This window comes from Paroedura picta, chromosome 5 (genome assembly GCF_049243985.1).
Source record: "Paroedura picta isolate Pp20150507F chromosome 5, Ppicta_v3.0, whole genome shotgun sequence".
Classification (NCBI taxonomy): Eukaryota; Metazoa; Chordata; class Lepidosauria; order Squamata; family Gekkonidae; genus Paroedura; species Paroedura picta.
In genome coordinates, this window is record NC_135373.1 from 67,224,347 (window position 1) to 67,246,613 (window position 22,267).

The 22,267-nt window shown below is 42.7% G+C and overlaps 1 protein-coding gene across 1 annotated transcript in view; it reads left to right on the top strand.

The window, feature by feature from the left end:
* LOC143837903 (V-type proton ATPase subunit S1-like) overlaps positions 1-22,267 on the top strand; it is a 51,253-nt gene that overhangs the window by 1,331 nt on the left and 27,655 nt on the right. The window contains exons 2-3 of the mRNA XM_077338365.1: positions 9,355-9,481; positions 9,585-9,653. Coding sequence (XP_077194480.1) covers positions 9,355-9,481; positions 9,585-9,653 — 196 coding nt within the window. The remainder of the gene's footprint in view (positions 1-9,354; positions 9,482-9,584; positions 9,654-22,267) is intronic.

The window sequence follows — 22,267 nt, forward strand, 5'->3', positions numbered from 1 at the left end:
GCTGGGCCAGGACAGCCCACTCTTCTCCTGCTGCACAGGCCTGACCTGATATAGGTCCCATTGCTGCCAGGGTCAAACAAGGGAATGTGGATATATCAGTGCTCCTTTGCCATGGGGCAATGGAGGGTCTGAATCAAACCACGTCTGAGACAGCCCTGACTCACTGCTGACTTTGAGCAAAATTGGGAATTTCCCCCAGCCACGGGACAAGCAGTAAGGCAGGGCAAATTCCCAATGTGGAAGCAGTCTCAATAAGTGTCCTTGCCAGCATGGGGATTCAAACTTGGGTTTCCTGGATTCTAGTCAGACACTGTAACCATAACGCCACATTAGAAACCTTTAGTTATTTTAGATATTTTACCTTCCTTTTTTCAGACAAGGCATTAAGGATGGGAAATAGGGATCTGCACCTGCAGGGATGGGAAATAGGGATCTAACATGGGCCTCTCTCCCGATGACCTCAATATACACATTCAAAAGGTTTTCATGGTTTTCTTTCTTGTACAGCATCAGGACCTCTGGATCAACTAGTGATTCAGGCTCTCTTAGGTCAATGCACGGAGGATTCTGTAGGCAGTTCCAAGGGATTGTTTTGTATGTCATCCTGTATTTTTTAGAGGTGAGACTAATCAAATCTGAGCATGCAAAAGGATACATATGGATTTCTTTACTTCATTATTATGAGGGGGCAAATCATCATTAGCATAGTTCTGTGTATACCTTGGAGCTCCTACGCCCAGTAAGTAGGTCACATCTCTTTCTAAGAACTGCACACTGCACTGCCCATGCCAGGTCTCATAAGACAATGCAAAACCTTGTGCATGAACACAATGTTTTTTTTGTTTTTTAATGAAGGTAAATAATGATACTCTTTTTTTCAGAGGCTAGGAACTTACAGCAAATAGTACAGTGGTTTTCAAACAAGAGTCAATGGGGAAATCTTTTTTTTTAATGGATAAAAATACTTTCAAGTCTGGCTTGTCCTTTGTCTTAGAGAGCTCTTGCTCCTGTTGTCTCCATAAATATGCAAAGCAGTGTCTGACCAGCAGCCAGAAACTGGTTCTAAGCAGGTTGCTCAATCAAAATGGCTTCAAGTTCCACATTCAAACCAGTTTCTGTTTACTTTGTATTGTGGTCAGTAAACACTAAGCCTACAACCATGACCTTTGTGTTGTAAAAATCCACTTTACTACTAAAGGCAAATAATTTGGGGTAGGAAAGTAGCAGAGAGGAAGTGACTGTTTTGTGTCTCAAGGAAGAAGAAGCTGTGCTGAGAAAACAAGTTAACTCTGGATTAAAAATGGTGTGGTTTATCCTGCCTAGTAATTTAGCACATGGTTTCTTGGGACTTGTTTCTACTTCCTGCCTGGGATTCCAACTTTATGAAACACCCAGGTTTATCACGCACCTTTGATTATGTTATCCGTTCAGTCATGCCTGCCCCTTGGCGATTCTATAGGAAAGTTTTCGCCATACGTTTCTGTCAGTGCTTCTTTTAGTTGGTTCATGGTCATCCCTGTGTCTGCTTTGATCATGTTGAGCCAGCGGATCCTTTGGTGACCACATTTCCTTTTGCCACTAACCATGCCGAGCATTAATGATTTTTCTAGTGAGTTTGATCGCATGATGTGTCCAAAGTAAGTGAGCTTTAGCCGTAATATCTTCTCTTCCAATGATATAGTTGGTTTGCTCCTCTCTAAAACTATCTTGTTGGTAACTGGCTGTCCATGGTATTCACAGCATTCGTCTACAACACCAACCTTTACTTGTATGTAATTGCTTACTCGTTTAGATTTCAGGTGGGTAGCTGTATTGGTCCGAAGCAGCAGAGCAAAGTTTGAGTCCAACAAAGCGCACAACAGTTTATATGTTGAATAAAACTTGGTTTGTCTTAAAGGTGCCACTGGACTCAAATTTTGTTCAAAGAATGTCCTGCTAGCCTTAATGTTTGATTGATCTACCTTTTCTTTTGCTGACGTCATATGCAAATTTATTTACCTATTGGGCTTTCAACCTTTCTGCCCCAATTCTGCACTCTTTGTTGGTTGGGCCTTTAAAGCAAGGTGAACTCCAGGCTCAGAGCCAACCAAGAACATAAAAAAATAAACCTTACACTTCCGCGTTGCTATGGGATCACACAACAACAATAAAACATTTCCTTCAATCCCTTTTCAGGATTCTTTGTATAATGGTCTTTCTTTATGTTCAGGTACATTTGTGATAAGCTGGCCATGGTAACATGATCCCAATGATTGTGTGTTCACAATAAAGTTTTAAAACACAGAGCATGAATGCCAAGCTGATAGGGAGATGTCTGCTTTATCACTTGCCCCCCCTTTCCTATTCATACCCCACTGCCAGAAAACACAAACTAGAATGTATTTTAGCTGCACAGTCCCCATATTACTGTACACAATGAAGAGAGCATTTCATTTGTACTGAGAACATGTCGCTTTGTGGTCCCGTAGCAACGTGGACTGCACCATTTGAAAAAAAAATTTCGATCAGGAAATGGAGAGACAAGAAAAGCGCAACAAGAAAGGGAAATCTTTTTGTGTGTTGTGAGTGTGATTTATGTCATCATGGAGCAAACTGGATGAAAACTCGTGGCAACTCTTGCACAGCCGCGTGTTGCTGCCAATGCCATGTTGAAGCCGCACTAAAATCAGCAAGCAATGAGAGGCTGTGCAGGGGCAAATTCCTTGTGTGGAAATGAGCCAGCATGCCTACAAGATGGACACCATGATCCAATGAAGAGATCTCTGTTCCAAAACTGGCTTATGTATTCTTGTCCTTTACTGAATTTGGAACGGTGACATAAATTGTCTTCCACTACATCTGAAGTGTATTCCTGTTTACATTGTATTGAAGGAGATGCAGGGCAGATCAATAGTATCCATAATCAGCTGAGCATCTGGGTGGATGCAAATCTCTTTAGTTACTCACAGTGGCTGATTTGCCATCATGCTGGTTATTTTGTTGCCTGCCAGGGTGGTGTGGCTGTAGAGGGAGTATTGATGTATGTTGACAACAGGTCACCTTTTCCCCATCCCTCCATTCAGACTGAAGACAACATAAGGGTTTTGTTGGTGCTCAGTGACTTCATTTTTAAAAGTGATAAAATTTGATTGCTTATACAGTACTATGATTCCACTAGATTTGCCCTGTGAACTTTGACTGGCTGGGAATCATGTAGATAGCAGAGAGATCACATTGTAGGTGGTGAGGAAAGGAGATGGACAAGATAAAAGTAAACATCTAAATTTCACCTTCCACCATTCTGTATGTATCAAATAGAAAGCTAATTGAATAGAGAAGCAAGATAGACAAGCAAAGATGTTTTGAGATTGAGGAAGATGCACCAAGGAGATTCAAGGAGAAAACTGTGGTAGAGATGTGGGAAGAGGATGACTAGGAGTCAGGAAGAGATAAAATAAAGAGAATGTGCACATGTGGAACTGTCTTATGCTAAACTAGCAAGAAAGCCCATTGCAAGCAGGAATGCAGTGGGCGCTAGGACCCAGGGGACACCAGGAGGTGCAGATCTCTCTGTGTGTGTCTCTCTCCCCCTCTTGCTGTGTGTCTCTCGGTGTGCCTTGCAGCAGGAGCCATAGCAGGTTATTAGGGCTCATGCTTAGGAGGGAAGCAGGGCTGATCAGCAGCTTGGGGCAGCTCTCTCTGTGTCTCTGCCTCCTGCAGCAGGAGCGAGAGGAGGGAATGAGGGCTCGTGTTCAGTCTGGCAGGGCTCTGTGTGTCTCTCTCTGTCTCTGGTACGTCTGAGAGGAATGTGGCTAGCGTCCAGGGAGGGTGGGCAGGTGCTGTAGGGGCAGGGCCAATCAGGATGCAGCCAGTGTTGCTGGCTGCACCCTGATTGGCCCTATTCCAGCTTGGACAGCCAGACACATTCCACCCCCCAGGCTGTTTCACAAATATATAGAGGAACCATGGATAAGGATAAGGATAAGGATAAGGATAAGGATAAGGATAAGGATAAGGATAAGGATAAGGATAAGGATAAGGATAAGGATAAGGATAAGGATAAGGATAAGGATAAGGATAAGGATAAGACCACTGTCCTTCAAGATCTGTATTGTCTACTCAGACTGGCATCAGCTCTCTGGAGTCTTCAGAAGAGGTCTTTCATACCAGGCCTGCTTAACTGGAGATGCAGGGATCAAACCTGGGATCTTCTGCAGTGTTCTACCAGTGAGGTACTTCCCCTCCTTAGGGGAGGTACCTTTTACATGTCCTATAGTGTTGGTGTTTATAATGCAGATACTCCATAGGATCCCTATACCTCCTATTTGTAACCTTTTTTCAAAATGCTAGCTTACTGGTGGATATTTTATCAAGTTGGTATAAACAATGAAGGCCAAATGTGTCTGTTGTTTGAAATATCTGTTGTTTGCAATCAGTTAAAGCCTTTGACAGTTTATAGTGACAGCCAGTTTTGTGGCAAGATTGTGAGTGAAAGCATTTTCTAAAAGATTTTCTCCAATTTGACAAGGCTGCTCTATCCAATATCCCCTCCCCAATCACATGCAAGGAGCTCAAAGAGAGAGATAGGCTATTTTATTTGGCATATAGATGTGATGCCTTGAATACAAACAAGGTGAGCAATTTCATAGTTTTCTGAGAGAATTTTCTTTTGACGAATCAAAGGTGCTAAATTGAAAGATGACATTTCATATCAGGCCATTGTTAGGTTGCCACTCCAAATAAAATCCCTCCAGGTAGAAGTGAATTGGGCTGTCACAGCAATGTCATTTGGTGAGATGCTTCAGTACCTTTTTGAAATTCTGCTATACCAGTCGTTGATTTTAATTATGTAGCTCCAACTCCTGCCACTGGCAATAGAAGCATGTGACTTTGATATCTAGCCATTGCACATATGTCCTGAAATGTATTATCTGGAATGTTTGCTTAGAGCAGTCTGGGAAATGCATGATTTTAAAAATATATTAGGCTCCCTCTGATTTGAAAAGACAACTAAAATATATCCAGTCTGCAAAAACTACTGGTTGTTTTGGCCAGTGAAAAAGAAGTGGAGGAGAGTGCAGCAACTTCCCAAGTAGAGCAACTTCTCTTCTCCTCCCTGTCCCTGAAATCTTGCCAAATATAATTTCCACAGTCAGTGATTCCCTTGGTCCCCACCTATTGGTTGTCTTCTGAGGACCAAGTGACACTCCCCAGGGAGCCTGATACCACTAATCACACTTCTAATTTTGCATTTACCTTTGATATGTACATTGTTGAGGGAGGAATCATAAAGTGCAGTAGAAGTCAATTGGCCCCTGGAACAGTCTCTGATTGTTCTTGGCCACATTCCAGGATAAGCAACAGACGTGATAAACACTAGAGCATCAATCTGTGATATCGAACAGTTCTGCAGAGCCTGCAAAAGGGAGGCATTTGCACTCACATTTCCCCCCCCCCTGTAAAGCCTGCAGAATTCTGGTCAATTTGAACCCATATCTACAGCCTTCCGTTTCCCAATTTTAAACATGTTGCCCTTCTGTATTTGCATTGTCCCAATTTTTGGTGTCCTTCCCACTTGATTTTTTTTTGAGGGGGGGGGAGAATTGGGTGAAGCTCCAGCCAGCATTGAAGGAGCACAAGGCTGGAGAGTGCTTTATTTCCTGCAGTCAGAACAAGACAAGGGAGGGGGAACTGGAGCATGAGGCTGCTTGTTTATCTTTCTTTTCCTACAGGAGTGGGCGGGGGGGGGGAGGGGAGGCAGAAGCCTCACAGAGAACAAAGAGAGGAAAGTAAATCCAAGAGGCACATCTCTGCCCATAGAAATGTGGGCTTTTGGAGTGCAGTCACTTTAAAACAGATCCCAAGATGAGAACAAAAATAAGTCTTGTGAGAGAATGGCAACTGAGAATCAGGCAGTCTGTGAACTGATGCCCTGACCAATTAGTGACAGACTGCTTCGCTATGTCAGCATTGGAGGCATGGGGCAGGAAGTTAATCTGGCAAAATGCAGAGATCTACACTTAATGCTGGGGCTTTCAGAGTGGTTTCCTTAAATGTAATGAGTTCTATCCACTCCTGGATAGCACAGGGGAAAGGTAGTGTCACCACAAAACAATCATAGACATTGCAGAGGGAAAATTTAAAGTGCTAAATATAAAAATGGAAATTGAATAATGTGTAGATTGCATTCTTTAATTTGGGGGTCACTAGGGATAAAAAGCTCAGTGCAGATTGACCCTGAAAGAGGATGCAGGCACAAGTGCTTACTCTAGTTTACTTACCCTAGAGAAGAGGATGGAACTGAAAGTTAACTTTGTAGCATTTTAAATCTCTTCACCATAAGCTATTTAGGAGAGACAGATATACCTGAATTAAAGTTGAATATTTTTACTTTTATTTCGGGTCAACTAAACTGATAGCCAGTCAGATTCTCTAATCTGTATTCAGCTTTAAAAAATCCCCAAAATACTTGTAAGGTATTGTTTTTTTTTTGGGGGGGGGGGGGGTTGGTGCCAATAACCCAAATGCACATCCCTAATAATTTCTTCTAGTTACTAGTATGTCTCTTTTCTCAAAAAAAAAAAAAAAAAAAGTAATGGATTTGATCTTGGGAAAAGAGTTCCAGACCAGGATCTAAGGAACAGCACATAAGTTATAAAAAGTACCATATTTTAACACAGGAAAAGTTTTGTATCCTCATATCCTTTGTATGTGTAACAATGACTATTTTTGTTATATTTAATTAATTCAAATTCATGTTTCACATATTATTTTTAAATTAATAGCGGGAGGAGGGGGGTTGGGAAAAAACACTTTAAAATACCCATCTGTTATTTATTTCACACCAACTTCCCACATAAAATACCCTGATTTTAGATGGGAGTTTGTTTTGCCGTTAAGTCATTTCTGTTATTTCTTATTTCTCTGTCCTGATGTGTACCATTAAGAGAATTAAACAAAGTCACACTGTAAATCCTTTTTAAAGGTTACTTAAAGTCACTGACCCCTCCCTCTTTCTCAATCTTGTCCTCAGAAAATGTGTGCAAAAATTTCAGAAGACCCACAAAAGTATTATTCCAATAGGCTGTTTTAGCCGTTTGTAAGACATGCTTGATACATACATTTTTAATTGGTATGTTTTAATGATCTGTTTATTCCACAGGTTTGGCTGCTTTAACAACTTGTTTTATAGCATGATTCATTTTCCTGAGTTGCTGTAGTGTCTTTATTGTTTTAATTGTTACCTGTCTCAATCACATCTGGAGAGATGACATCAGATTTCCTAAATACTTTAAGAAATGTTTGTTGATGTTTTTTTCTGACTATCTTCCTACATGGAACACAAAGGGGAAAACAAAGAATTCTCTGGAAGCTCTTCCAATCATAGAATCATAGAATCAGAATCATAGAGTTGGAAGGGGCCATACAGGCCATCTAGTCCAACCCCCTGCTCAATGCAGGATCAGCCCTAAGCATCCTAAAGCATCCAAGAAAAGTGTATATCCAACCTTTGCTTGAAGACTGCCAGTGAGGGGGAGCTCACTGCTGAACTACTCTGACTGTGATTTTTTCCCCCTGATATCTAGCCTATATCGTTGTACTTGTAGTTTAAACCCATTACTGCACGTCCTTTCCTCTGCAGCCAACGGGAACAGCATCCTGCCCTCCTCCAAGTGACAACCTTTCAAATACTTAAAGAGGGCTATCATGTCCCCTCTCAACCTCCTTTTCTCCAGGCTGAGAAAGGTCTCAAACGAGACCTTTGCTTTGTTTCAGCAACCTTGCTGTACCATGTGTATACCATGTGTGCCTTCCAATCATGCCATAATAATCAGATGTAAACAGATAATTCATTCCATCAATATTTTAGAATTTGTACAATTTGCTATCCTACTGGCTGAAAGGCTATTATTTTTATTGTAAATCATGCTTTGTTTCCCATACTATACCTGTATGTTTCTGCTGCAAGGCAACTGGTAGCTCTGGTAGTGTTACACATACAAAAGATATGAGGATACAAAATCAGAAAACCAGCATGGTAAGATAGGAATAGCTCCCCCACTCCCTTGAGTTGTGGGACCAGCTGGATCCCATGTTCCCTTGCCCCATCCATAAATACTTCAGTCTTAAAACAAACAAGAAAAAAACCCACAGGAGTTCCTGATCATGGAGCTCCCACATTGTCCCCTTTTGAGGATGGTGCACCAGTTGCTGCTTTGCTCAGAAAGCATCCAGGGGAGAGTCATGTGTTCCTCACCACCATTTGCTGAGTGTCTGAAGGGGTACCCAAAGTGCTATGTGTTTCCATCACTGTGGGAGAGGTGAGATGTGGGCCATACTAGGAAGTATCAGGTTTTGGCACTTTACCTCCTAGTCAGCTGTCCTCCTTATTCATACTCTGGAGTCTATTTAATAAATAGTGCATAATATGTTAATCAGGTATGGCTACATTCTAGTGGCCTGCTGAAATCCTGAACTCGGTATATTGTAACATTTGATCATTATCTTTTGTCAGTCTATACTGAAGAATGTTATGAAAAATTTAAATAGTTTTTAAAAGGAAACTGCAGCAGATTCAGCTATGCAGTGGAAGACTGGAAGTGACCCATTATGTCTGCAATTCAATTATCTCTCTGTATGTGGCAGCTGTAAATATATATTTTAGGAAATTCTGCCTGGAATATAAATGCAGGTGTCCTGCTGCTTGAAGCATAAAGACTGATCTTCGAGAGGTAAGAAGTGGAGGAAGAGGACAGTAATCAGCAACTATCCCACCACTTGGAGATTCATTTAAAAGAAATGGTGAAACTCACATTGGGGCCCCTTAATGTCAGACATGAATGGGAGAAGTGGGCCAAGCTGACAAGGCTGTTAGTCTAGATTAGACCATCTGTGCCTGCAAGGCTTACACTGTCCCTCTTTGGGCCACAGTGCTATGGGTTCAGGGACAGAAGAAAATGTTGCAAATCCCCTCTAACACATGATGCTGTCGCCACCTGTACCTTTTCAAGCTAGGCGAAAGATGTGCTAGGACCTGGGAGAGCCAGGTTTCAATTCTGGCTCTGGGCCAGTCACATCCTGTCAGCCTGACCTACCTCACAGGGTTGTTGGAAGGATAAAAAGGAACAGGGGTGGTGATGTAAGCTGCTTTGTGTCTCCACTGGGGAGAATGGGGTTCAAATGATGTAAAATAAAAATAAATAACATGCTTGGATATAGTAATAATGAATACATAGAATGCCTTTCCCACCCCATTAACCCACCCGCCCGCCTCAAGAACAGCGGCTGTTGCTGACACTAGACCACCTCCTCTCCCCTGAGATTAACCAGTCTTTTGTTTCAAAATGGAGAAGTAAATTGCCATTTTATTTTTAGATCTCTCCAAGGCTTGGGAAGTACTTTACATGAAGGACACATTATCTTTGAGCATGAGCTGCATATGTTACTACGACACACTCTTTCTCAGGATTCCAGAAACCTTGTTGTCTTTCTTCAAGATACGGTAGGTGTTGGTAATTTGCCTCTCCTCTTAGCTGCAGAGTGCACCTTGTGGGTAATGAGCCAAGATGTCCTCCTGCGACCTATCCCATCTTTTTGTTTTCCAGCTTAGCGTGAATGACTTCACACGTTATGCAGAGTCCTCTGGAAATGAGACACCATTTCTCAATGTTCAGGCAAGCATAACTGTCCCATATGGCATTCCCCAGCAGTGTTCAAAATCAAAACAAAACGACGCTTGAAACAAGTGACGGAGACATTGTAATTCTGGTAACAAGGCAAAAGCTATTTCAGACTTGGAAAATGTCATAAAAGATTTTTAAATGGCAGTAATTTTCTTTACAGCTTTTGAAAAAGCATTTGAATTTACCATTTTGTTCTGCAACTTGATGGCCAGCAAAAAATTGGACAGAAAACAAACCATTCTCAGTTCCCAGCCTGTTACTGGGAAATCCATTTAGAAGAAGAAGAGTTGGTTCTTATATTCCGCTTTTCCCTACCCGAAGGAGCGGCTTACAGTCGCCTTCCCTTTCCTCTCCCCACAAAGCCTGTGGGGTGGGTGCGGCTGAGAGAGCCCTGACATCACTGCTTGATCAGAGCAGTTTTATCAGTGTCGTGGCGAGCCCAAGGTCACCCAGTGGCTGCATGTGGGGGAGTGCAGAATCGAACCCGGCATGTCAGATTAGAAGTCCGCACTCCTAACCAATACACCAAACTGGCTCTCATGGGGTTTTCAAAATTCAAAACTGAGCTGATGGTTTAAAAGTGTATCTTCCTCCTAATTAATTTATTTTTCTAAAAAGTCTTGCTTCATAGACATATGCCAGAAGACCACTCATTAGTTAAGACATTTTTAATGTCCTGATTTTTTTTTAAGTAAAATAATACTTGTCCATTTCCCCCTTACATTGGTACTGCTGAGCTACCCAATAAACCCGTCCAGTCCTTTGACAATCTTTTATGCATACTGCTAGGCACTCTGAAGTTAAACAACATTGTTGGATTTAATGAAGTCTTGCTCCTGCTTAGAACATATTCTAAGAGCCTGCTTGGTATAGTGGTTAGGAGTGCAGACTTCTAATCTGGTGAACCGGGTTTGAATCAAGTAGCCAGCTGGGTGACCTTGGGCTCACCACAGCACTGAGAAAACTGCTCTGACTGAGCAGTAATATCAGGGCTCTCTCAGCCTCACCTACCTCACAAGGTATCTGTTGTGGGGAGGGGAAAGGGAAGGCAATTGTAAGCCGCTTTGAGACTCCTTCGGCATATAAGAACCAGCTCTACTTATTCTTCTTGAATATAGCACGCATCATAGCTCTAATTCTGAACCTGCACCTCATCATATGGATAGAAAAACCCACACAATGTGTCTAGGTACAGACAAGGGTTGTTTTTCTACAAAAATTACAAACACTATAAAAGATGGAGGGGGGTGTAATAACAACTCCAAAACCAGAAAAGCACTGTTTGTGGAACCGCAGGCAACAAACCAGTGTGAGTGCCAGCGATGGTGAAATGAGAGTACGTGAGAAGGATGGGTGAGCAGGACAAGACTCATGATAGCAAGACAGAAGAGAAGGCAAAAAAAGAAGTTGGGTAGGCAGTGAGAGGCAGTGGCCAGAAGGAAAAAGGGATGACAAGGCTGCTCTTTGCTTCTTGAAGCACTGTTCCAGCTGGGTAGAAAAGATAAATGAGTAACAGTAGCCAGGAAGAGCTGGAGGTGCTACTACTGTGGCTTCTTTCCTTGTGCTACACAGCAAAAAGGCTGGGAAGGAATGGCAACAGTAGCCAGAAAAAGAAAAACTCATGAGGAGTGGCTGCTTGCTCACTGTCAGCCTCAAGAACCCCCAGAATTACAGCTCATCTCCAAACTACAGAGATCCCTTCTCCTGGAGAAAATAGATGCTTAGGAGGGTGGACTCTATGGCCTTGTGTCCCTTCTCAGGCTTCATCTCCAAATATCTAGGAGATAATTTACAGAGCTTGCTTGTGACAGAGTTTGCTTGTCCAGAACATCCCATAAACTCCTCATCAAGTGCTTGGAAAAGGCAATTTTTTCCAGAGAGGTTTGGATAAATGACATGTATTTTGGCAATTTAGACTGAAGCTAATGTCAGTTTATTTAGTTGAGGTGCTGATAGTCTTAGGTGTTCTTTGGTGCCACTCGAAATCATGTTATACGCCTCTCAGTCCCTTTAAGGCAATAGACTTAGAGAGGCATAACTCTGCTTTGGGCCGGAAAATAATCTTTATTTTTGTATGGTGATTTTCCTTGATCATGAGCAACTTTGGAGAATATGCTTTAATGTTTTATTATGTTATTTATTTCATGTCACATAGGCCTGGAATCTCCACAGTGCAAATTTAGTTATTGAACCTTTTAAGTGTAGTTATAGGAGCATGGAGCAGTATGCATAGCACAAGCAAGAAACTCTGATATTTGAAAAGAAAAGCTATCAGATTTGCAGACCTTAGAGATGTGTGCAGATATTAGATTTGTTCAGCAACATTAGCAGCTGTTTAGATCCTTGGGGATCAATGGCTATGGATGCCACTAAAGTTGCATTTCCATTTCAAAGAGGAATGTTATGCTTGCAAACCTGACTAGCCATTTTTCTTAAGTGTTCAATTCACTTCTTAAGTCAGTGGTGAAGCACAGCAATTGAACATTCTGGAAGATTTCTTTTATAACAAATAGCTTGCGAATTGCTTTGCTCAAATATCAGCCATCACTCTCTCCTTATCAAAAATTCATTCTGCTTACTTTATTTATATCCAATATCCATATGTCAAAATGGTTGATTTGTTTTAAAGATATCTAGTCTTTCATCATAGGGGTGTGTGCCTGTAGTTTTAAAATAAATAGCCTCATCACAGGCACAAACAACAACAAAAGCATGCTGTTGGTAGCCAAATTTCTCTCAGATGCTGTGTCTTGTCATATAGCTGTTCAGAATTGATAGGCTGATAGAACAGTAATAGTATCATCACCATCATCTTTCCTAAGCCAGAGTATGGGTCCATTTAGTCCTTCTCCATCAAACTGACTGGCAAGAGCTCTGCAGGGTTCTTCCCAGTCCAGCCATTACACTGGTGCCACATGGCACTGGTGCCACATTTTCAGATGTGCACATAGTGTACAAAATTAAAGGTTAAAATAAATTTGAGAATCCAAAGAAAACAAGCACTATAAGAACATAGTAGCACCAGGTTAAGGTGGCTACCCATGCAGTAAAATTCTTAAATCCAAAACAATTAGCAGTGCATTAAATACCTGCATACAAACACACACATGCAAGGTACAATAACTAAACACACCAAAGCCTCAGTGAGCAGTGCTGTAGTAATCCAAATGCATGCTGAAAGAGCACATTTTTACATTATCTTCTTTAAGACAAAAAAGGAAGTGGCCCTGCACTGTGAAGCCTAGCAATAGAGGACTGGAGCCACAACAGAAAATACTTTTGCTCTTGCTCCGGAAGTCTTGAACAGCGGGTGTCATACCAAATCCCAAAGCGGATGCACCCCAAGTTGTACCACAACATTTTGGGAGAATGTTGTTTCATGCATATATTTTTGCTGCTACATTGGTAAGATGGTGTTTATAGTTCAAGGTAGAATTCTAGTGCACCCTGGATAAAGAGCAGGTACCTTTGGTTGCCAGACAATTGCAGGATCCCCTGGCTGCCCTACACACATGGAAACAATCAGATGGAAGACTTCCACACTAAACTGCATCGCCCAGTACATCATAAAACAACACCTTAATTAAATCTACATAGGTCAATTTTTATGTACACATTTAACAGAAATGAAAAGCCTCCTCTTTCATTACATTTTTTTTTGTTCCCACTGTAGCAATCTCTCTGCCCTTTCTCAGCTGGTTCTCTTTAGGAGGTTCTGTCAAGTTCAGGTGAATATTTTATCAACTGAGTGATATACTTTTCAGTAGAGTTAAAAGAGTGATTAGTGGGCAAATTCTCACTCCAGCAATAGTGTGTGTGTTATAAATTGAAAAACCAGATGATCAGCAGTATAAACCAAATGTTTCAGGAACAGCAGCAATACTAATTATCTCTTGGCTTATCATGATGATGTACAAATGGCTATTACCTGAGAGGAAACAGATGGTTCTTTGATTTACTTTTAACAAATAAAGTTCATGAATCCGCCTTATAGGAAATGATTGTGTTATTCGGAGCCTTTAAATGGCTGCTGTATGGTTAAAGCAGAAAGGTAGTAATGCAGCTTTGGTTGGATGTGCTTTGGTGATTCAAGGCACTGCCCACACTAGGAAGTGTACCCCATTGGTTTTGTGGCATCCAGATGACTGCTGGGATGCAGAGGCCCAATCAGATAAGCAACACTTGTGGGCTTGTATCTCCTTTTCTGGAACTGGATGAGAATAATTGGATGCTACCCTGGTCTCCCAAGTATGGAGAGCATATTGTGGAGAGATTTTTCACAGGATCTGTCTTTCTCCCTCTATGCTGCTTGCAAGGGGGTGGCTGCAGGCACCGTACTCTGACATGGCTAACCAATTTTATTGATTTATTTTGGTTATAGCTGCCTTTTTCATGAGGGATTGGGGCAGACTGAATAATATCAAACAAGGCTGAATGTCTTATTCTGCTCTTGCTGCAATGTTTTCTAATTACATCCATTCTTCATTGTTGGACTCATCTCATCTAATACTGCATGCCTGAGGTCCCCAGACTTTTTGAGCCTGCGGACACATTCAGAATTCTGACACAACGTGGCCTGGTGCAACCACAAAATGGCTTCTGCAGGAGGTGAAGCCACCACAAAATGGGTGCCCCTTCTTACCTTTAGTCACACACTATCCTTGTGCATTGGTGGTAGCTACTACCAAAGCAATCTGCACAGCCAATCAAATTGCCAATGAACAGTCAGAAGACTTGCTGTGAAAAAACCCCACCTGGCCCCACCTACATAACATATGTTTCAACATCCTGGCCTCATCCTGGTTTTGGAACTTAGGCTTCTGTGGAGCCACAAGCCAAAAGACATGGGCTAAGAGCCAAGGATTGAAGAGCCAAAAGCCCCTACCTCTGCTTACAGCAGAGGATGAACAGAAGCTCAGCCCAGATTTTCTTCAGCTGACAAAAAGCTTTCTCTGCCTTGCTCCCCTCTCCCTTTGATGTGAATCACTTGACTGTGTTGGATCACACTCCTCATTTCCCCCCCATTGTCATCTTTGCTGGGCTGCCATTCTCAATGCTGCTAATTGACCTACCTGAGGAAGCTGGTAAAATGAATTGCTGTAGCTTCTTCCTCTGAAATTAACATCCTAAAGGGATCTTAAGCAATAGGAAAATATCTGAGCAATCAAGATGAGATATGGAAAGGTCAAGGAAGTGCTGGCAGCCAGGAGAGGGGGAAGCAAGAGCAGTAGGAGTAATCTAACATCATTTAACAGCTTAGTGATGGTGTGCAACAAGCTATTAATTTTTGGAGACTAGACAGAACATAGATCTTAAAGTGGAAGTTGTTTTACTGTGAACTAAGGAAACAGCATTGCACTGGAAGTTCTGCACCACAAATCAATATATAATTCTGATATCACACATTTTGCCATTTGGTAACCTAGGTGTGGTTTAGCCCAGTGGTCCCCAACCTGCGGGGTGCGGCCCGGTGCTGGGCCATGAAGGCCATGGCTCCGGGCCGCGGCTCCCTCTCCCCACCCCCCCCCGCAGTAAAAAACTTCCCAGGCCGCAAGCTTGCGGCCCGGGAAGCTTCTTACTGCGGGAGGGCAGGGAGAGGGAATCAGGGCCGGGCCACGCATCGTGCATGCGTGGCCCGCGCCGCGCCTGTGGGCACGGCCCGATGCGTGGGCGTGGCCAGATCTGCGGGTGCGGCCCACGGGTGCAGCCCGATGCACGGGCGTGGCCCGCGGGCGTGGCCCGACCCCCTGCCGGTCCCCAGCCTCAGAAAGGTTGGGGACCACTGGTTTAGCCTACATGCTGAGTTAATTGAAAATGTTCATATTCAGATCAATCTAGAATATTATTAATCTAATACATTTTTGGCATTAGACTGGTATGGGTACAGCCTCCATACTTGAACAAAGTGGATTTCAGACCGTGATGGTGTAGTGGTTACAGCCAGTTTGGTATAGTGGTTAGGAGTGCGGACTTCTAATGTGGTAAGCTGGGTTTGATTCCCCACTACCTTGGGCTTGCCAAAGCACTGATAAAGCTGTTCTGACCAAGCTTGCGGGCTCTCTCAGTCTCACCTACCTCACAGGGTGTCTGTTGTGGGGAGAGGAAAGGGAAGGTGACTTTAAGCTGCTTTGAGACTCCTTTGGGTAGAGAAAAGCGGCATATAAGAACCAACTAAGAAATTGAGCCTTTTGCTGACACTGCAATGATACAGCATCAAGCAATTGTTGGCCATTCTATTGGGAACATTAAACTGCAAGTAGCTGTAAACACTGGGGAAGTACATCATAATACTGAGAGAAAAAACTTTTGTTAGGGGAGGAATATGCCTGAATGTGTATGACCCTATATCATATTACAGTGGAGAAACATAGGTTGCTGGACTTTGGGTCTTATTTTGTGTGATTGTTCCAAAGACTTTGAAAAGAAATTGGATTCAGCTAAAGGTGCCCCCAAACTGGTGTGTCAACTGGAATATTAACTTTGCTAGCTGAGTTATGAAAACCAGCTGCTGAGATATCATGAGAATCAAATTTCTCCAGACTAGGTTTCACATAAGAGTAAACAGACACCCCAGAATGTTTACATTCATAGCCATGTTGTTCAGGAAGACTTTTCTATGAACTCAGGCTGAAACTCATCACAGGTCATCCCCAGTGTACTTCTGATTGCTGAGAAAGCAAAAAGTCTCCAGGACACCTGTACCTCTGATGAACAAGACCAGTCTTGTGACCAACCAAGCGCACTGACCAACATATTGTTTGGGAATACTTTGTTGTTGTTGTTATGTGCGAAGTCGTGTCCGACCCATCACGACCCCATGGACAATGATCCTCCAGGCCTTCCTGTCCTCTACCATTCCCCGGAGTCCATTTAAGTTTGCACCTACTGCTTCAGTGACTCCATCCAGCCACCTCATTCTCTGTCGCCCCCTTCTTCTTTTGCCCTCGATCTCTCCCAGCATTAGGCTCTTCTCCAGGGAGTCCTTCCTTCTCATGAGGTGGCCAAAATATTTGAGTTTCATCTTCAGGATCTGGCCTTCTAAAGAGCAGTCAGGGCTGATCTCCTCTAGGACTGACTGGTTTGTTCGCCTTGCAGTCCAAGGGACTCGCAAGAGTCTTCTCCAGCACCAGAGTTCAAAAGCCTCAATTCTTTGACGCTCGGCCTTCCTTATGGTCCAACTTTCGCAGCCATACATTGCAACTGGGAAGACCATAGCCTTGACTAAACGCACTTTTGTTGGCAGGGTGATGTCTCTGCTTTTTAGGATGCTGTCTAGATTTGCCATAGCTTTCCTCCCCAGGAGCAAGCGTCTTTTAATTTCTTTGCTGCAGTCCCCATCTGCAGTGATCTTGGAGCCCAGGAAAATAAAATCTGTCACTATCTCCATTTCTTCCCCTTCTATTTGCCAGGAATTGAGAGGGCCGGATGCCATGATCTTTGTTTTCTTGATGTTGAGTTTCAAGCCAACTTTGGCACTCTCCTCCTTCACCCGCATCAACAGGCTCTTTAATTCCTCTTCACTTTCTGCCATTAGAGTGGTATCATCTGCATATCTGAGGTTGTTGATATTTCTCCCTGCAATCTTGATCCCAATTTGTGACTCCTCTAATCCCGCATTTCTCATGATGTGCTCTGCATACAAGTTAAATAGGCAAGGCGACAGTATACAGCCTTGCCGAACTCCTTTCTCAATTTTGAACCAGTCAGTGATTCCATGTTCAGTTCTCACTGTTGCTTCTTGACCTGCATATAAATTTCTCAAGAGACAAATAAGATGCTCTGGTATTCCCATCTCTTTAAGAACTTGCCACAATTTGTTGTGCTCCACACAATCAAAGGCTTTAGCATAGTCAATGAAGCAGAAGTAGACGTTCTTCTGGTACTCCCTAGCTTTCTCCATGATCCAGCGTATGTTGGCAATTTGATCTCTAGTTCCTCTGCCTCTTCGAAATCCTGCCTGTACTTCTGGAAGTTCTCGGTCCACATATTGCTGGAGCCTAGCTTGTAGGATTTTGAGCATAACTTTGCTAGCATGAGAAATTAGTGCGATGGTGCGGTAGTTTGAACATTCTTTGGCATTGCCCTTCTTTGGGATTGGAATGTAAACTGACCTTTTCCAATCCTGTGGCCATTGTTGAGTTTTCCAAATTTGCTGGCATATTGAGTGTAGCACTTTTACTGCATCGTCCTTTAAGATTTTGAATAGTTCAACTGGAATGCTGTCACTACCACTAGCTTTATTGTTGCTCAGACTTCCTAAGGCCCATTTGACTTCACATTCCAGGATGTCTGGCTCCAGGTCAGTAACTACCCCATTGTGGTCATCAGGGATGTTAAGCTCGCTCTTGTATAGTTCTTCTGTATAATTTTGCCACCTTTGTTTGATCTCTTCTGCTTCTGTGAGGTCCCTACCATTTTGGTCCCTTATCATACCCATCTTTGCATGAAACGTTCTCTTCATATCTCCAATTTTCTTGAAAAGATCTCTGGTCCTCCCCATTCTATTGTTTTCTTCTATTTGTTTGCACTGTTCATTTAAGAAGGCATTCTTATCTCTTCTAGCTTTTCTCTGGAATTCTGCATTCAATTGGTTGTATCTTTCTCTTTCTCCCTTGCCTTTCACTTCCCTTCTCTCCTTAGCTATTTGTAAAGCTTCCTCAGACAGCCATTTTGATTTCTTGCATTTCTTTTTCTTTGGGATGGTTTTAGTTGCTACCTCTTGTACAATGTTGCGAACCTCCGTCCATAGTTCTTCAGGCACTCTGTCTATCAGATCTAATTCCTTAAATCTATTTGTCACCTCCACTGTGTATTCGTCAGGGATATGATTTAGTTCATACCTGAGTGGCCTAGTGCTTTTCCCTACTTTCTTCAATTTAAGCCTAAATTTTGCAACAAGAAGCTCATGATCTGAACCACAATCAGCTCCTGGTCTTGTTTTTATTGACTGGATAGAACTTTTCCATCTTTGGCTGCAGAGCACATAGTCAATCTGATTTCTGTGTTGACCGTCTGGTGATGTCCATGTGTAGAGTCGTCTCTTGGGTTGCTGGAAAAGAGTGTTTGCTATGACCATTGTATTCTCTTGACAAAATTCTACCAGCCTGTGCCCTGCTTCATTTTGTACTCCAAGGCCAAACTTGCCTGTTATCCCGGTTATCTTTTGGCTTCCTACTTTAGCATTCCAATCCCCCATGATGATAAGCACATCATTTTTGGGCGTTGCTTCTAGAAGGTGTTGTAGGGCTTCATAGAACTGATCAACTTCATCCTCTTCAGCAGCAGTGGTTGGGGCGTAGACCTGGATCACTGTGATGTTGAATGGTTTGCCTTGGATTCGAACTGAGATCATTCTGTCATTTTGGGGATTGTATCCCAAGACTGCTTTTCCTACTCTCTTATTGATTATGAATGCTACTCCATTTCTTCTGCGAGATTCTTGTCCACAGTAGTATACCTGATGGTCATCTGAATTAAATTCACCCATTCCTGTCCATTTTAGTTCACTGATTCCTAAAATGTCGATGTTCAGTCTTCTCATTTCTTGTTTAACCACGTCCAGCTTGCCTTGATTCATGGATCTGACGTTCCAGGTTCCTATGGAATAAAAATCTTTACAGCATCGGACTGTCTTTTCGCCACCAGTTACTTCCACAACTGAGCGTCCTTTCGGCTTTGGCCCAGCCGCTTCATTCATTCTGGCGCTACTCGTACTAGCCGTCTGCTCATCCCCAGTAGCATATTGGACACCTTCCGACCTGAGGGGCTCATCTTCCAGCGTCATATCGTTATGCCTATTGGAACTGTCCATAGAGTTTTCATGGCACAGATACTGGAGTGGTTTGCCATTGCCTTCTCCAGTGGATCACCTTTTGTCAGAGCTCTCAGCTATGACCTGTCCGTCTTGGGTGGCCCTGCACGGCATAGCTCATAGCTTCACTGAACTACGCAAGCCCCCTTGCCACAACAAGGCAGCGATCCTTGAAGGGGGTTGGGAATACTAGGAGGGTGATATAGGCATAGGCCTCTGTAGTCCCCTCAGTGTCAAAATAAATGAAGTGATGTGCTACCATGGTACCAACTCAGGCCATCAGAAATGTAGAAAAGGCTAGGAGGAAGGCAGGTCTGTTTAAGGCACTCCTTCTTTGAGGATGTCTTGAAGCCTCCAAAGGCCCATCTTCACCCTCCCCTCCTCTGATTTCTCAGGATTCTGAGGTTTGAGAGGCTACACATGGCTGTGAGAGTCTTGCCTCTTCACCCTTCCTAGATCCTCAGATATGTATCTATGGTACTGCATCAGCTTGCTTGCTAAGAAACTTAACTTGCTGTAATTTCTTAGGAAGGACAGAAGGATGCTAGAGTGGCAATTAAAGGTTTCGCATTTAGATTGTCAAATATAGATTAAATTAGTTTTCATGCTTTCAGCTTTTTGTTTCAAGTGTATTTACAAGTTCTAGTGGTTTGCGCTTCATCTCTATGCTACCTGGTGGGTGTTCTCCTGATTTAGGTCTTTGTTTTATTTGCTTCTGCTTCTGCACTGCCTTTTTATCTACTTATATTTTCTGTAGTCTTCTGCATCTTTCTGATGCACTCATGTACTTTTCATATACGTTAATGTATCATGCATCAAATCCAGTTTGGATTTTGCTTTTATAGTATATTATGCAGTTAATGCCTTCCAATAAACCACTTAATTCATATCAGTAACATTTTAGAATTGGTTTCTTCCTACTGACAGTTGTGTATCCACTGGGGTGATAAGAACCCACAGGAATACAGGCCTCCTGCTTAAGGAGATTGCATTAACAAATATGACTTCCCTAAACATATTTCCATACTACAATAAATTGTTCTGTCACCAGTACTTCCGTAGAAAAGATATGTTAGCCTGTAAAACCACAAGCCAAATACATGGCTCTGAAACCGAACAGCCCGCTACCAATATTCATTTGCATTCTTGACTGGTATATGTTTTTCGTGTACTGTAAACCTGTCTGCCTGATCATCTGACTCAAAGCTGCATCATCATTGTTGACAACACCCAGCAAGATAATTCTGCAATGTATATGAGTGAGGAGTTGTCCTTTGGTAGCATGTGATTGAAGCTAAGCAGTTACATTTGTGAACATCTGAGGCATAGTAAACTGACTGGTAACCTTGTGCTTCTTAAAGGCACCAGGGAAACATGGAAGGATGAACTTATGTTATGCAAGAAATTTGGCAGAGGGATAAAGAAGCATGAGGGACTCAGGTAGATGTGACTGACCAACTTGGGAATTAAATAAGAAAAATCACTGTTCAGATTGTAGGAGGAATGATAGGAGGGCAATTAATGAGTCGTAGTCAGACTATTTCTATACCCTTTACCTTCTAGAAACAGTAGCCATGGGGACTGTCACACAAGGCAGGAGACCAGGAAGGCCCTGCATTTCGAGCGGATTTCCAATGTAATTGATTACTATGAAAATGTTATCTGTTGTCATTGAGGCCATTTCTGCATGAAGAATTTTCCCCTGCCCAGCTTCTCATTGGGTTTTAATGCTGCTTCCTCATGAAGTCAGCAGCAACCCATTGTTCTCAAGTGGTTGGCATGAGGTTTTGTCCCTGTTGCCCCATGATGAGAGAATACAGCAGAATCTGCTTCCCCAAAGCTCAAACAGGGAAATCTCAATTTCCGGATTGCAAAAAAAAAAAAATATATGGCACAGTCCATATTGCTACAGGACCACAAAGCAACGTGCCTGTGCATCTTCTGTGGAAATAAAATGTGCTGTTGTGATCTCATCAGTGTGCACAGTAATATTGGGAGTGGGCAGCAATCTTATCTAAATCACATTCATGTTTTTGTTTTCTGGAGGAAACAAGGGCATGAACAAGGAAACAGGGGGGGGGACTGTGTGATAAAGCAGACCTCTCCCTATTAGCATAGTGTCTGTGTTATGTATTTTTAACCTTTATTGTGAACACACAATCATTGGGGTCCATTTACCATGGCCAGCCTATTAGAAATCTACCTGAACACAAATTGAGACTGTTATACAAAGAATCCGGAAAAAATCTTGGAAAATGTTCTATTGTTGTGGTGTGATCCTGCAGTAATGCGGAAGTGTATTCTTCTTAAATTAATTTCACGACGGGTGGCGAAGGAAGTTTGAGGCTCTAAATCCACCACTGTGAGAGGATTGGTGGCTTGCGTTGATTGACAACCGAGGAGTGTGTGTGTGTGTGGGGGGGAGAGACCTCTGGGTTGTCCATGCTTCCATCTTCTCTGATTCCTCATTGAGAAAGAAAAAGCTGAGACAAGATGGCGGGATAACACAGGAAGATTCTCCCATTAGAAAGTGACCAAACATGCAGTTTACAAACATGCGTTTACAGCAGGAGGCGGCACACATACGAGTCACCTAAGACTGCTAGGTCCCCTCTGGCTACCAGTGGGGATAAAGAGGCTAGGGTTTCCAGGTCCAGTTTGGGAAACTTCTGGAAATTTGGGGATGAAGCCTGGAAAAGATAGGGACCTCAGTGGAGTGCAATGCCATCTCCAAAGCAACCATTTTCTCCAGGGGAACTGATCTCTGTAGTGTGGAGATGAGCTGTAATTCCAG